Source organism: Cotesia glomerata, linkage group LG3 (assembly GCF_020080835.1).
Source record: "Cotesia glomerata isolate CgM1 linkage group LG3, MPM_Cglom_v2.3, whole genome shotgun sequence".
Classification (NCBI taxonomy): Eukaryota; Metazoa; Arthropoda; class Insecta; order Hymenoptera; family Braconidae; genus Cotesia; species Cotesia glomerata.
This window is the reverse complement of record NC_058160.1, coordinates 4,657,466-4,671,351: the sequence shown is the minus strand read 5'-3', so window position 1 is coordinate 4,671,351 and position 13,886 is coordinate 4,657,466. Positions and strand designations below refer to the sequence as shown.

General features: G+C 23.7%; 1 protein-coding gene across 2 annotated transcripts in view; it reads left to right on the top strand.

Moving 5' to 3' along the window:
* The window catches only part of LOC123260754 (small conductance calcium-activated potassium channel protein), a 230,617-nt gene that overhangs the window by 46,561 nt on the left and 170,170 nt on the right, over positions 1-13,886 (top strand). For both annotated transcript variants that reach the window (XM_044722044.1, XM_044722045.1), the window contains exon 3: positions 5,713-5,980. In XM_044722044.1, the coding sequence (XP_044577979.1) occupies positions 5,713-5,980 (268 nt within the window). The remainder of the gene's footprint in view (positions 1-5,712; positions 5,981-13,886) is intronic.

The following is a 13,886-nucleotide window of genomic DNA, read 5'->3' as shown; positions in this document are numbered from 1 at the left end:
TCAAACGCACTCGAGGGAACGGGAAAAACGTACATCGTATCGTGTGTAACAGTTACTTGAGCAATAGTAGCTTAAGCATTACGATACATCCGTCGGGAAATCAATTTTATCTTTGTAATCATTCAAATGATCAAAACGCGAAAGTTTAATAAACCATGTAATATATGGTAGCATACATCGGACATTTTTGGCTCAATATACAAATAGATAATCGAATATTTTTATCGCGATTTCACCTCGTGATATCACTGAGAAATTGGAATTTATTTAGTCAGGTACTTTACTGAGAATTTATTTTAATCAAGAAGAAAAATAAAAACTTTTTCTTTTACTTTCTTGGATAAATTCAATAGACTTTAATTATAAAAGATAATTAATTGAAAAAATACAGTGTCTTTTTTTACGGTTTAATTAATTTTAAGAGTAGGATTTAATTATTCAATCATTGGCTTGTGTTATAAATTTTAATTATAACTTTTAATCGACAGTTTTCATATGTTGAATGAATTAAAAGCGACTGCTCACTGTTGACGGAACTTTTTTTTATGATTTATGAAAAAATTTCTGCGATAGAATTTTTGCTTCAAAATTATTAATGAAAGTCAAATATTTAAACAGTCGAATTTTTATTTTCGAATTCTGGTAATTATTGCAATTTTTTAATTTGTAGAGTTAAAATTTTTATTTTGTTTTTTTTTAGACAAAGAAGTTGCCAAATATCTGCTAATCTCTGTATCATTTTATAGTCCTGGTATTTATTCACTGACTACGGTCTGTATTATTACATTCCGAGGGACAGAATATTTATGTTGTTAAATAAATTTACCAGCAGCGATGTCACATTTTATCACATTGCGGTGATTATCTTAATTAATGTAACCCGGGAATTCTGCTCCAATAATCTCTCCATTTTTCATTAAAAAATATTTTTGAATATATATGAAATTCATTGAAATTGTCGATTACAAAGCGAGGATCGCTATCCAGTAAGCCATAATAGTGATTATCGATTGTTTAAATAATGTAAACGATAATTAACAATATTTAATTAAAAGTTTTTATTTTAATAAAATAAAATCGGAATTTCACGTCAATTAAATTATTGAATTTGCGAGCGAAAAAATTGCTTTAAATTATAAATAGAAAGTTCCAACATACCTCACTGAAAATATTCTGCAAGAGGGTTGCCCTAAGTGTCTCCAAGTAATCATCTCTTATTAAGTGCTATCTCTCCGCCGGGACCGGATGATGTAGGTCTTGGCAGCTGATATAGATCAAGATCTTGTCAATTGGCAGAAACTGTAACGCTTGTTATCTTGATCGTGATACTAAAAATGTCAGACAGGCAATTTTTTAATAATTTTAGCAAGCAAGTCGATATTTTTAGCAAAAAATTTTTTTCATGCTAAATAAGCTTGTCAGAATTTTAAATTAATGACTGTAAAACTTCAAAAACTAGACATGAAACAATTGTTTCATTTTTGACACCTGACAATTTTTTTTTAATTTTTTTCTCGCGAGTAAATTACTCTAAAAAATAATAAAAAAATTTAAACTCTTAAAAAGTTGAAAAAAATTCTTGTACAATTATTTAAAAAAATTTTTTTATATAAATTTATATTTTAAGAATTGCTGATTTCAGTTTATATTTCATCAATAATTATTATTTTATGAAATTAAAATCAGCAGACAGCTAACAATTTTTAGAAGTTTTCAGTAAATTAATTCATACAAAGAAAATAGAAAAAAAAGAATTGTATTTATAGCTTTTTGGAATTTTGGCATCTGGAATTAAAAAATATTTTTATTTATAAATTTTTATTTGTTAAAAAATGGCTTAAACATTTTCTGCTGCCCGTTGGTTTATATATCATATTATATTTAAAGTTTGATCTATTTAAAACATTACAAAATTTTCATAAGACCAAAAAAAGCAGACACCTGATATTTTATGACACTGAAGTTAGTAGACGTCTAAAAATTTTTGATTTTTTTTTATTAATTAAATTACAACTAAAAAGACACTTATAAAAAATTGCACTTACAGTTTTTCAAGTTTTTTACATGTGAATTTTTTTTTTAATGTTTAATTTTTTCAATAAAAAATTTCTAAAAATTTTGAAATTTCGGTTAACTTCATTTTCATTTTTTTTTTTTTTTAATAAATATATAATTTAAAGAAAAAAATATTCAATATAATTTGTAAATGTAATTGGCTTGTACATTTATTAAAATAATTAATAAGAAAATCTAAAAATTTTAATGACAGTGAAATTGAGAAAAAAATTCAAAAATTATTAAATTCAAAAGTAATTTTCAACGATTAATTTATTCATAAGATAAAACCCAAAAATTTTTCATGACAATAAAGTTAGCCGACATTTAAAAATTTTTAGAATTTATTTCACTGAAAAAATTATTTTAAAAAAATTAATTTTAAAAAAATTTCACGTGTAGAAAGTTTTAAAAATTATCCGTGCAATTTTGTAAAAATATTTTTTTTGTTTCAATTTAATTGATAAAAAAAATCTAAAATTGTTGAACGCCGGCTAATTTTAATGACATAATTTTTCAATGTCTGCTACTTAATTTCAAAGTAATATAAATCTTCAGCATCATTCAAAAAAAATTTTAATTTGTTTTTAATTTTTTTGAATAAAAATTCATCATCAAAATAACGAGTGTCTGCTAAATTAATCATCATAAAATTTTAAATCTCGAATTATTTAAATAATTTCAACAATTTTTTTATTTAAAAAATAAAACAATTGTTTCCTGTTTATTATTCCAAGTATCATAGTCGTTCATCATCGATTACGACTATGATTACATATCACTCACCCGAAAAATTTTTATGCTTTGACTCTGAAATCCTCAAATTTACCGAAACGTCACGTCGACTTACTGTTCGAGTAAAAAACTAAATCTATATATATTTAAAATAGTAAGAGTAATAAATTATACTTTAAATTCTGTGACAAGAAACGAATGAATTCAAAAATTCACGCAGAGAAGCATCTAATACTATACATACTATTTAACAATTGCGACATGATCCCTGACACCGGTTTCCCTCCAAACCGTCCGAGGTTCGAGAGTCGAATGGAATAATCGATAAATGGAAGCTCCGTTCGATAGCCAATCCCGTTGTATTTCAGGTTTCGCGCTTTCCCGCTCGCGGCACTAAACCCCGCAGAATTCAAATAAAAAAATTTATTATATTAGTAATTTTTTTTAAGGAAGTCCTTTCGCTCCAGTTGAGTCAAAACAACTGTAGTAGTCAATATACGATAAATTAAAATAAAAGACCTATAGAAATTCCTAAAATTACAAAATAAATAGTATATGAGGCATTGATCGTTGAAATTTTGAAAATAAAAAAAAAAAATAGTTAAATACAAAAATTAATTTGACTCTTTCAAATCAGCTGCTAGTAACCTGTCCGTGATTTGGCAACGCTGTACTTCGGTTGTTTACATTTTCATTTGCACAATACAACCTTAACTTCGTTTAAGTTTTTGCAGTCAGTGTAAATAAATAAATTAGTTTGAATTTATTGAATGGTCTGAAGCTTGCGCGCTGCGCAACGTTGCCAAATGTTTTGACTTCATTTTAATGTAGGTTGCTTGAGAATTTTTTGTGATTTTATAATTTTAATTTCTCTATATATTCCATGGCAACCTATATATTTTATTGCAAAAAATGAAACCTGAATATTTCAAAAACTTTATTTTGAGTTTTTTTTTTATCCCATCTAATCGGTAGTTAATACCATAATTCGAGAAAGTTGTTAAGGTCTGACTTTCTCGTAAGACTCGGAAAAAATACTAACATTTTAAAAAATTTTTTTTTTCAAAAATTTTCACGGTAAAGACTAAATTAAACTTTACTAATAGATAAATAAGGACTTTAACTATTAGATAAAAATTAATTTTATGCGTAATCTAATATTTTTTATTTAACATTGATAGCAAAAAGACCTCCTTAAATGCTTTAATAAAATTTTTATTGCATAGAAATTTTATTTTTAATAAAATTGCACTCAGTGTTTGTATGTTACATTTTTTATTGGTTTGCGCAAAGTAATTTTTTATAAATGCGTATTAAATTTTTTATTTACTTTTTTTAAATTTTTAATGCTATTAAAAATTCAAAATTTAAGATATTTATCTTTGTATTTTTCATATGAAAATTAATTTAGCAGACATTTATTAATTTAAAAATTTTTTTTAACAAATAAATTATAGCAAAAAAAACTAGAAGAAAAAATTGACATGTAGAAATTTTGAAAAATTAAAAATGCAATTTTTTTAAAAATAATAATAATTTTTCGGAACAAATTTGATTTTTAAAAAAATTAAAAAATTGTCAAGTGACTGCTAACTTTAATGTCATATTTTTCATTTCATATCAATATTTGGATTTAAAAATTAATAAATGTATAAATTATAATATATTTTATTAAATACAAATTATATTAAATGAAATAAAAATTATTTTCACTTAAAAAATAAATTACATCACTTGCCACCACTTTTTAATTTTTTAGTTCTAATTTCTGGCACTGTGCGTCGCTAAAAAACTCGGAGCTTGGAGGCTTGAATATATCAGCTTGCACTTGCACTCGCAAATTGGCTCTGACTTGCTGGAGTGACGGTCGGTGTCAACGTTGTTACATCTTCCTATTATAGTTTTCTATAAGATGTCTAATTTAATCTTTTTTTAATCTTAAAGTATACATTCTTAATAACAATCATAAATTGATATCTAATTTATTCTTTTATTCTGCGAACATAGTTGTCAACGCAGTAGTAATCTTCGACATTTTTTTTAGCATCAATTTCTCTAATATTTTTATTTTTGGACACCATGGTTTATAATTTTATTAATTATCAAAATATACTATTTAAATATTCATTGATTTTCAGAAAAAACAGGTTAAAAATTTTTTAACCTCATTGTTAAACAACACTTGTGATGTTGAAATTAGCAGAATTTTTACACATTTTTATTTCGACTTATTTAATTTCAATAAAAAAAAATAAAAACAAATTTTAAATTAGCATATTTTTAATATAATTATATTTAAATCAGCAAACTGATAATTTTTAATTAATTTAAAAAATATAAAGAAATTTTCATTGACATTTATTTGATATTCTTATCTGGAACTTTTTATAAAGATTTAATTATTGAAAAAATTTTGACAAATATCAGATGTTCATTTTCTAAATCAAAATATTTTTACATTTCCAAAAATTTTTTATTAATTTTTTTATCCTAAATTTTTACAGAATTTTATTTCGACTTATTTAATTTTAGTAAAAAAAATCTAAACAAATTTTAGGTTGGCATATTTTTGATATAATTAAAAAAAAAATTATATTTAAATCAACAAACTGATCATTTTTAATTATTTTAAAAAATAAATTATAAAAAAATTTTCATTGATATTTTTACCTGAAATTTTTTTTATAAGTATTTTTTAAAAAATTTTTATCATATATCAGATGTTTATTTTCAAAATCAAAAGATTTTTTAATTTCCAAAAATTTTTCATTATTAATTTTTTACAAACTTTGTTACATTTTTATAATTTTTATTCACAAAAAATTTTTTAAATAATTTAACTTAATTTATAAAAAATCTTGACTGCTAAATTCAATAATCCAATAAGTAAAAACTGAAACTAATAAAATAAATAAATTACAGGGAAAGTGTAAGAAGTGGTCACCATTGTTGTCCGTGTCAAGCACCACCACCTCCAGTGCTGGTGACAACATCGCCAAGTACTCGAATAATAAGACAAAGTTCTCAGCCAGAAGCATCAGCGTGCTGTTGTTCAGGATGTTACTGTCCTCTACACTCAAACACCGCACCGAGTGCATCTTTGCGTCAATTACGTGAACCTGGTGATGGGATTGCCGGGATCGCCGCTGATTCATTGCGAATCAATGGTGGAATTCGTCAATTTCGACAGGTAAATTATTAATCTTTCTAGCTTGATATTTATTTATTTAATTTAATATATTATGAACCAATTAATAACCATGTCATTAGCATTTAATTGAACTTATTATATTTAAATCTAATTTCTGTATATCCTCTCAATACTCCTGCATATCATTTCATTTTCCTGGATCTTGGATTTATTGTTATGATTATATTACCCAGATAACTAATTATTAATTTTACTTATAATTAATTAATTTATTAATATAATAATTTTATTAATATTACTAACTCTCGGGAACCCAAGTTCGGCTTGCAAAGGTCCAATATCCGTATCAGTTGGCGTTCCGTAACTCATTAATTATTTTCCCGTAGGTAATATATTACGGTAATGCAGAAACTTGATGTCTTAATTAGGCGCGGTAGTTAACGAATGATTTATAATTAATTTAAAAACAAAACAAAGTTTTAAAGTACTCGAAAAGAAGGGAAAGATAGTTTTTTTTTTTTCTTTATTCACTACACAGAAAAAATGGTTCACTTGAGCCAAGAAAATATTTATCTTCCTAATTATTTTCTTGAGCGAAAAAAAAATTTTTTTTTGACCCAAGAAATTTCACTTATTCCAACAAAATTAATTTTCTTGCTCTAAGTGCCGATCCCATCTTTTTCTCGCGTCGCACTCACGGCGAGAAACGGTACTATCCTTGTTGCACTCGTGATGATAAAGCTGATTGCAGTTTTATGTTTTTCTCTCAAACAAATGAGAATTTCGAAAAAAACGCTCAGCTATAAAATAGATAATTAAAAAATCTATTACGTAGCTGAGCGTTTTTTTCGAAAATCTTCTTTGTTTAGACGAGAAATCAAAAGCTGCAATCATAGAGACCGGCTCTTAAGAAATACGTATCTTGATCCAAGAAAATTTATTTGTCAAGAAAATTTTTTTGTATTGAGAAAATTCAGCCTCTTGTTCCAAAAAATTTAGTTCTTGATAGAAGTAAATTTTCTTGTCTTGAGAAAATTTCTCTCTTGCTCCAAAAAATTAAATATAAAGATAGAAGTAAATTTTCATGAATATTTTTATTGATTAACATGTCAAATGAGAAGATCAAATAATATTGAATCATTTTTTTTCATTCAATATGTATAATTGCACGCTAAAATAATATAAAATGGGTATCAAATATTCAAGAGAAAAATTTTTTTAAGGTGAGAAAATTTTTTTCTCAGCTGAAGTAGGTGGCGCTGCTTCCCTAAAGTATTTAAAAATTTTGATCAAATATAAAAATTTATTGTATCAAGTATTTATGATAATTTGAATTAAGAATAAATTACTTCCACCAAGAATAAAATTTCAAGAAAAATTTTTATTTCGGCCAACACAACTTCGGTCTTCCTTCAGGCACCCGAAAATTTTTTTGAGCCAAGAATTTTGTTCTCCAGTCAAGAAACTTTTCTTTCTGTGTAGGACAAGAAGTGAGGAAGTTATTTTATGAGGTTTATTATTTAAGTGATTAGTATATTAGATAAATAATTTGATAAGAGACATTAAAATACGACGAATTTAATAATTTAAGTCGATGAGAGGTTTTGATTTTAATAATTTTTAATCCATTTTAAATAATTCTGCATTGGGTATTTGCTGGGTGAATATTTAAGGCTCATTGAATTTATTATTCAGGGGTCATGAGTAATAATATATAATATCGGATTTATCTATTCAACAATTTATAGAGTTGAGCGAACTGAGAAGCATTAGTTACTGCTTTTTCTATTTATAAATTTTTAATAAATGGATTACTTGGGGTTGTATGCTACAGTTAATATTTTCAAAGAGTTTAAGCACATACTTTCAGACTTAAATAACTTTTTTATTCGATGAGTTCCAGTTAAGAAAAAAATTACATTTATCTAAAATCTCTGTGTTTTTATGGGTAATTAATTTTTTTAATACTCGAATAAACTGACTAATATTTATAAATTTTTTTGACAATGATAATTAGTAGAAATTTTAATTTTATTTTTTTGTTTTTCGAATGAATCAGTTATAGAAAAATTTTTAATTTTTCGAGTTGAAGAATTTGATATTGAAAATTTTTAATTATTAATTTTATGTTATTTAAAAAATTATTAAACGTCTGCTTGAAATTAATCATGACTGAAATTTTTTGAAGTCAAACGAGAATCGACAAAAAATTTTTGAATATTTTTTATTTCATCAATTACTTTTAAATTTATATTTTAGAAAAAATTTATCATATGTTAAAAAATTATTGACAATAAAAATAGATTAATCTCCGCTGATTACAAAATTAAATATGAAAAAAATTGATACCTTAATTTCTAATGACAATGATTAATATTAAAAAAAAATATATATATATATATAACCAGCTGGTTGAATTCATAGTCAATAAATTTTTGAATATCATGCGATTTATTTTTAAATTAACTAAATAGTTTTCGAACGGAAAAAAAGAGATTAGTGTTGTCGTATCACATCTATTATTAATCTAGTTATGTCAAAAGTATACAAAAATAATCTTTGTTTACAATTTTTAAATTTATAAGTATGCGGCGTGACCTCAAATAACTTCTAGATTTTTTTTTAACTTTTAGGAATTCATAAAAAATAAAATAATATATATTTAATACTGAAAAAAATCAGATATAAAAAATTAATCTGATTTAAAAATAGTCTACCGCTTTTTATTAGACAATTTATTTTTAAAATAAAAAAAATTGAATCTCAAGTAGATGATCAACTGAACATCTAGGTTTACTCCAGTAAAAAGTCAACTCCAAATTTTTTTATTTTTATACTTTTCAATTCACTTTCGTACCATACAAAGGATGAAAAAAACTGAACAATATTCGAAATAAAAGTGGATTTGTTGAATATATATTCTAGAGCTCTTCAATAATATGTCGTTTCTGTCAAGCAACAGACTTGTCAATGCACTTAATGTGGCTAAGAGGAGTCACTTACTGAAATTAAATCTTCTCTTTACGTTGAGATAAATTGCAAGCTCAGATGCTGTTAAGTTACTTGAATGTGATATCGCTAAGAGTTTAAACTAGTTTTCATTCCGCTGACTATAAAAAAAAAAAACAACAACATTTTATTTATTTTTTTATTTTTCGCGCTTCGTTTCATAATCAGATCTCTTTAATTAATTTTGTAACTGTTAAACTAATTCAAAAACTTCCTCATCGCGTTATTTTCACTCAGAAAGCTCGGGTTAAGCTATTTCATATGAAAATCCCAGGAGTAGATCCGTTAAGATAGGTGATTTAAAAGTTTTATGTTTAACATGAAAATACTCAAACATTTTTTCATTATTATTATTATTGATCTTTACGATGTTCAAAAATAATGTGTAAATTTTCTGAAAATTTTTTAAGTTTTCAAGATTAAAAATTTTATTTACAAAAGTTGAAATATTTCATTATTTTTTTAACTTTATTGACCAATTTGTAATATATTGATATTTTTGTAGTACAAAATAGACGAAAATTTTGAAAATTTAATTATTATTCATTTTTGGACAGCAAAATTTACTGTTAAATAAAATTCAAAATTATCTCTAAGATTTTTCCTATATTTATTTGTTTTTTTTTTTTTTTTTACTTTAATATTGTTAATATTGTAAAATATTAAAAATTTTAAATCTTTTTTCAAAAATTACCCAAATTTCCAAAAACTTGCATTTTATTTTTAACCATGTATAAGATCAACAATAATAATTATAATTAATAATTGACAAATATTTCCTTATTAAAACCCATTATTTTTATTTTACTTTCAAATATTAAAATTTTACTAAATACTTGTAATATTTTTTACAAAAAAAATTAAACAGTTCATAAATGCATGTAAAATATTCAATCAGTGTTCCAAGTTAATCCAACAAAAGCAAGTTTTAATATTACGGCAAATAAACATTCAAACAATTTAATAAAACAAAAACAAAGCTTACTAAATCTTCAAAAAGACTCTTTTCACAACCAATTAAAAGAAAACAACAGAAATTTAATTAAAAAACTATCAATTTTCTCTCTGCTTCACATGTGTGTTTTATCAGAGCTTATTCACCAATTAATAATACGCAAAACATACAATAATTTTATATTACTATTTATTTTCACTCGCACACTGTGTGGTGGAAAATATTAATTTTGCACAATATTTCAAGTACAAACATAATTATTATCGTTGATTCCGAAATTTTATTGGTCTACAGTAATCGAGGATTTATTTGCACATATCTTAGTTTGTAATATCAAAGTAGGCATTTCTGCGTTATTAATCTTCGTCTTGAAATCAAATATACGTATCTTGCATATAATAATAATTATTATTATTATGAATACGACATATTATACATAAGAGGTCTTATTTTATACATATGTACTGCAATCGCATCATAGTTCTGTAATCCGAATTTATTGATTCATACTCGGAGTAAAAAAGAATTCATACCTGTGAGAAAATTATTGAAATCTTTATTGAATTTATAGCGACGTAAAATTGTCGAATTAAATTCAATGTAAAAAAATTCTATTCTAATGGAAAATTTTTATTATATATCTTGATAATTCGCAGAACTATAAAATGAAAAATAGGAATAAAAATCGAAGTAAAGTATGAGAATTTAAATTATTTTGATGAAAATGAAAATGAAAATTTTTAATAAATAGTAAAGAATATTGTTGACATTATTGATTACTGGAGTAATAGCATTGCTGTGACCATGTGTAAATCGATTTCGATGGGTAATTACTCTTCGTTATGAAGGACAGAATACTAGACTGATTATTGCACAATCAATCGAATGTCAAATGTCCTCAACTATGCAAAATTAATGATTGATTAATATATTGCTAATTAGAAATTTTTATTACCTCCCTTTATATATCATGCTCTTTAGTTGTTATTATGCAATTGATTATGTATTATCACAATCATAATCATTATCGTTACATGATCTCATGCTAGTTAATGTGAATTGTATTAATTAATTTTTGTTGTTCGACGAGTTCAATTGTCAAGCATCGATTCGGGACACAAAAGGCTATTGTTCGGTTAGTATGAGGTCGATAATTAATTTTACCGAAATTTTTTGTGTCATACAAGAGGTATGAACACGAAATACTGAATATTTATAAAGAACGAAAATATAAATCGATTGTTTTTTTTTTATAACTGCTCTGAAAACTTTCGATTAATGAACAGTGTTTGTGAGTTAAATATAATACAGTATTTAAATTATTTGTTGTAAATTCTGTGAGATGAATATTAATTGGTAGTTGATACTTTATATCACACATGAAGTGGAAAATCGATAGGATTGATTTCGAAAGAATAAGTAAATTATTGATATGAGTAAATGAGGATTATGATGTACAAGAATTTCTTATTACAATTGAATCATATAAATAATTTAGAAAATCAGTACTATATGATCACAAACATGTCAATATAAATTGTTTTTATTATGGGGTTACTTGATCTTCCGGATATTTATCTTCTAGTTATTTTCTCTCAGTTGTTTATTACGAAACTCTCATGATTTTTATCTTGGCATCTAACAGCCTAAGGTGACAGATATATATCAATCAAAAATTAATATGAACTGTTTGATTTTTTGTAAGTTATGAAACTATGAAAATTTTATCTTAGTAAATAATAATAATAGATCATAATATATCGATATTGTTTTTAATGTAATCAACTAAGTGTCTTTTAAAACTATAATAATAAAACTATAATAATAATAATAATAATAATAATAATAATAATAATAATAATAATAATAATAATAATAATAATAATAATAATAATAATAATAATAATAATAATAATAATAATAATAATAATAATAATAATAATAATAATAATAATAATAATAATAATAATAATAATAATAATAATAATAATAATAATAATAATAATAATAATAATAATAATAATAATAATAATAATAATATTAATAATAATAATAATAATAATAATAATAATATAATCGTAATCATAATAATAATAATAGTAATAATTATAATTATGATTACGATTATATTATTATTATTATTATTATTATTATTATTAATATTATTATTATTATTATTTTATTGAAATTTTCATAAAGTAAGTTATTATTTCATATTTTATTAAAAACTTTTTAAATTTGGTTCAATAAATTCATTCAATTTAACAATATTTCAAAGCTTGTACCCACTATTATTGTTTGAAACAATATCACTTCATATTTTATATTTGAATTTATTTTAAATAAGTCCACGAGTATCAATTGTGGTAACGAGTATTTATAAACAAAGTAAAAAAAAAATAATATAAAAACTACGAGACAAATAACGAAACGAATATACATAGAAAATACATATAAAACACCGCAGACAAATTAAAAGCATGGAATACAAGTATCGGTGGCTCTCTCACGTTCGATATCCTCTTGTCTAAAAATTGTCAATTTTCATTTAGATAAATTTATTGTAGAAACGGTTGTCCTTGATGTAATTCAATCGTACAATACAATAAATTTATCTATTTAATCATTATTATTCTATTAGTGATTTTTTATAAATTTTCACTCGTGCGCAAAGTACGCAGATTATAAATTTTCAAAATGAAAATTTACTATTTTTAATTAAAGAAAGCAATTAAAATAAATACTGTAAATACAGTATTGCTTTGACTATTTGCTATGCTCGGTAAATATTAAATATCAATATATTAATAAACTGTTTGAGCATCAAACGAAATATGCAATACGCATCTTGTCTAATTGCTTCAATGTTGAACTACTGGAATCATATACTCACTCAAAGACTATTAAGTAGAAAAATTTTGTTCAAAGTTTAAATCTGAGTAGAAATAATATTTTTTTAGGCTTCAAATTTAAATATCAAGAATTTCATTTATTTTTAAAATTTCAAAAAACGTTCAAACATTTTTAAGTCATATTATTTTTAAAATATAATCAGAATGTTACAGCAAAATTTTAAATCTAAAAAAATAATAAATTATAATAAAAATTCGTAACAACTGAATCATTTTAATTAAAAATAGAAAAAAATTTTTATTATTCTAAATAAAATTTTCAAATTAGATTGAAGTAAGTTACTTTTAAAATTTTACTCATAATTATTTTCCAAAAATTATAAAATATGACGAAAATAAAAAAACCAAAATTTTCTTAGAAGTTGACAAAAAATAAGAATAAAATTTTTTACTCAAGAATTAAATGTAAAAGGGTGTTGGAATGAATAAAAAATATTCCCATTAAGAGTAAGTAGTAAATTCAAACGCACGTAATGCAAATATAAATATTTACATATGAAAGGTTTAAAATAAATAATTCTCAACACAGAAAAACTACAAGTAAAAATAATCCAATAACTTGAAGTCGTATTAGTTATAATTGACTTTTCATTGTACGTTGCATATGAATGAGTAAATACGAAAAAATATCTCTTGTCGTTGTACACTTGACTAAACATAATCTTGTGTTAAAGTATACTACAGATACTTTAAACACAACACACGTTATGTTGCTTCAATTTACTGGATAACGTGTTACATATTTTCTCTTTACTGTTGTGTACACTATATGTATATGAGTATATGCATGAATTAGTAATGCAAGTAACATTCATGTTACTAGCTTATTAATTCATGCATACATAAAATTATTGCATTCAATTAATCGTAGGAGCTAATCGCTTTACTTTACTCATCGATTTAGTTTATTTATTCTTCGAAATCAATGAAATTTTCGAAAACAAAAAATTATTTGTCCGTTGGAACTTATTGACCAGTTCTCATTTGAAAGCTAAATTTTAATAAAAACATTTTAGTTGATAAATTTTCCTCTGTGAACCTACTTTGCCGACTTAGTTATTATCGTGTG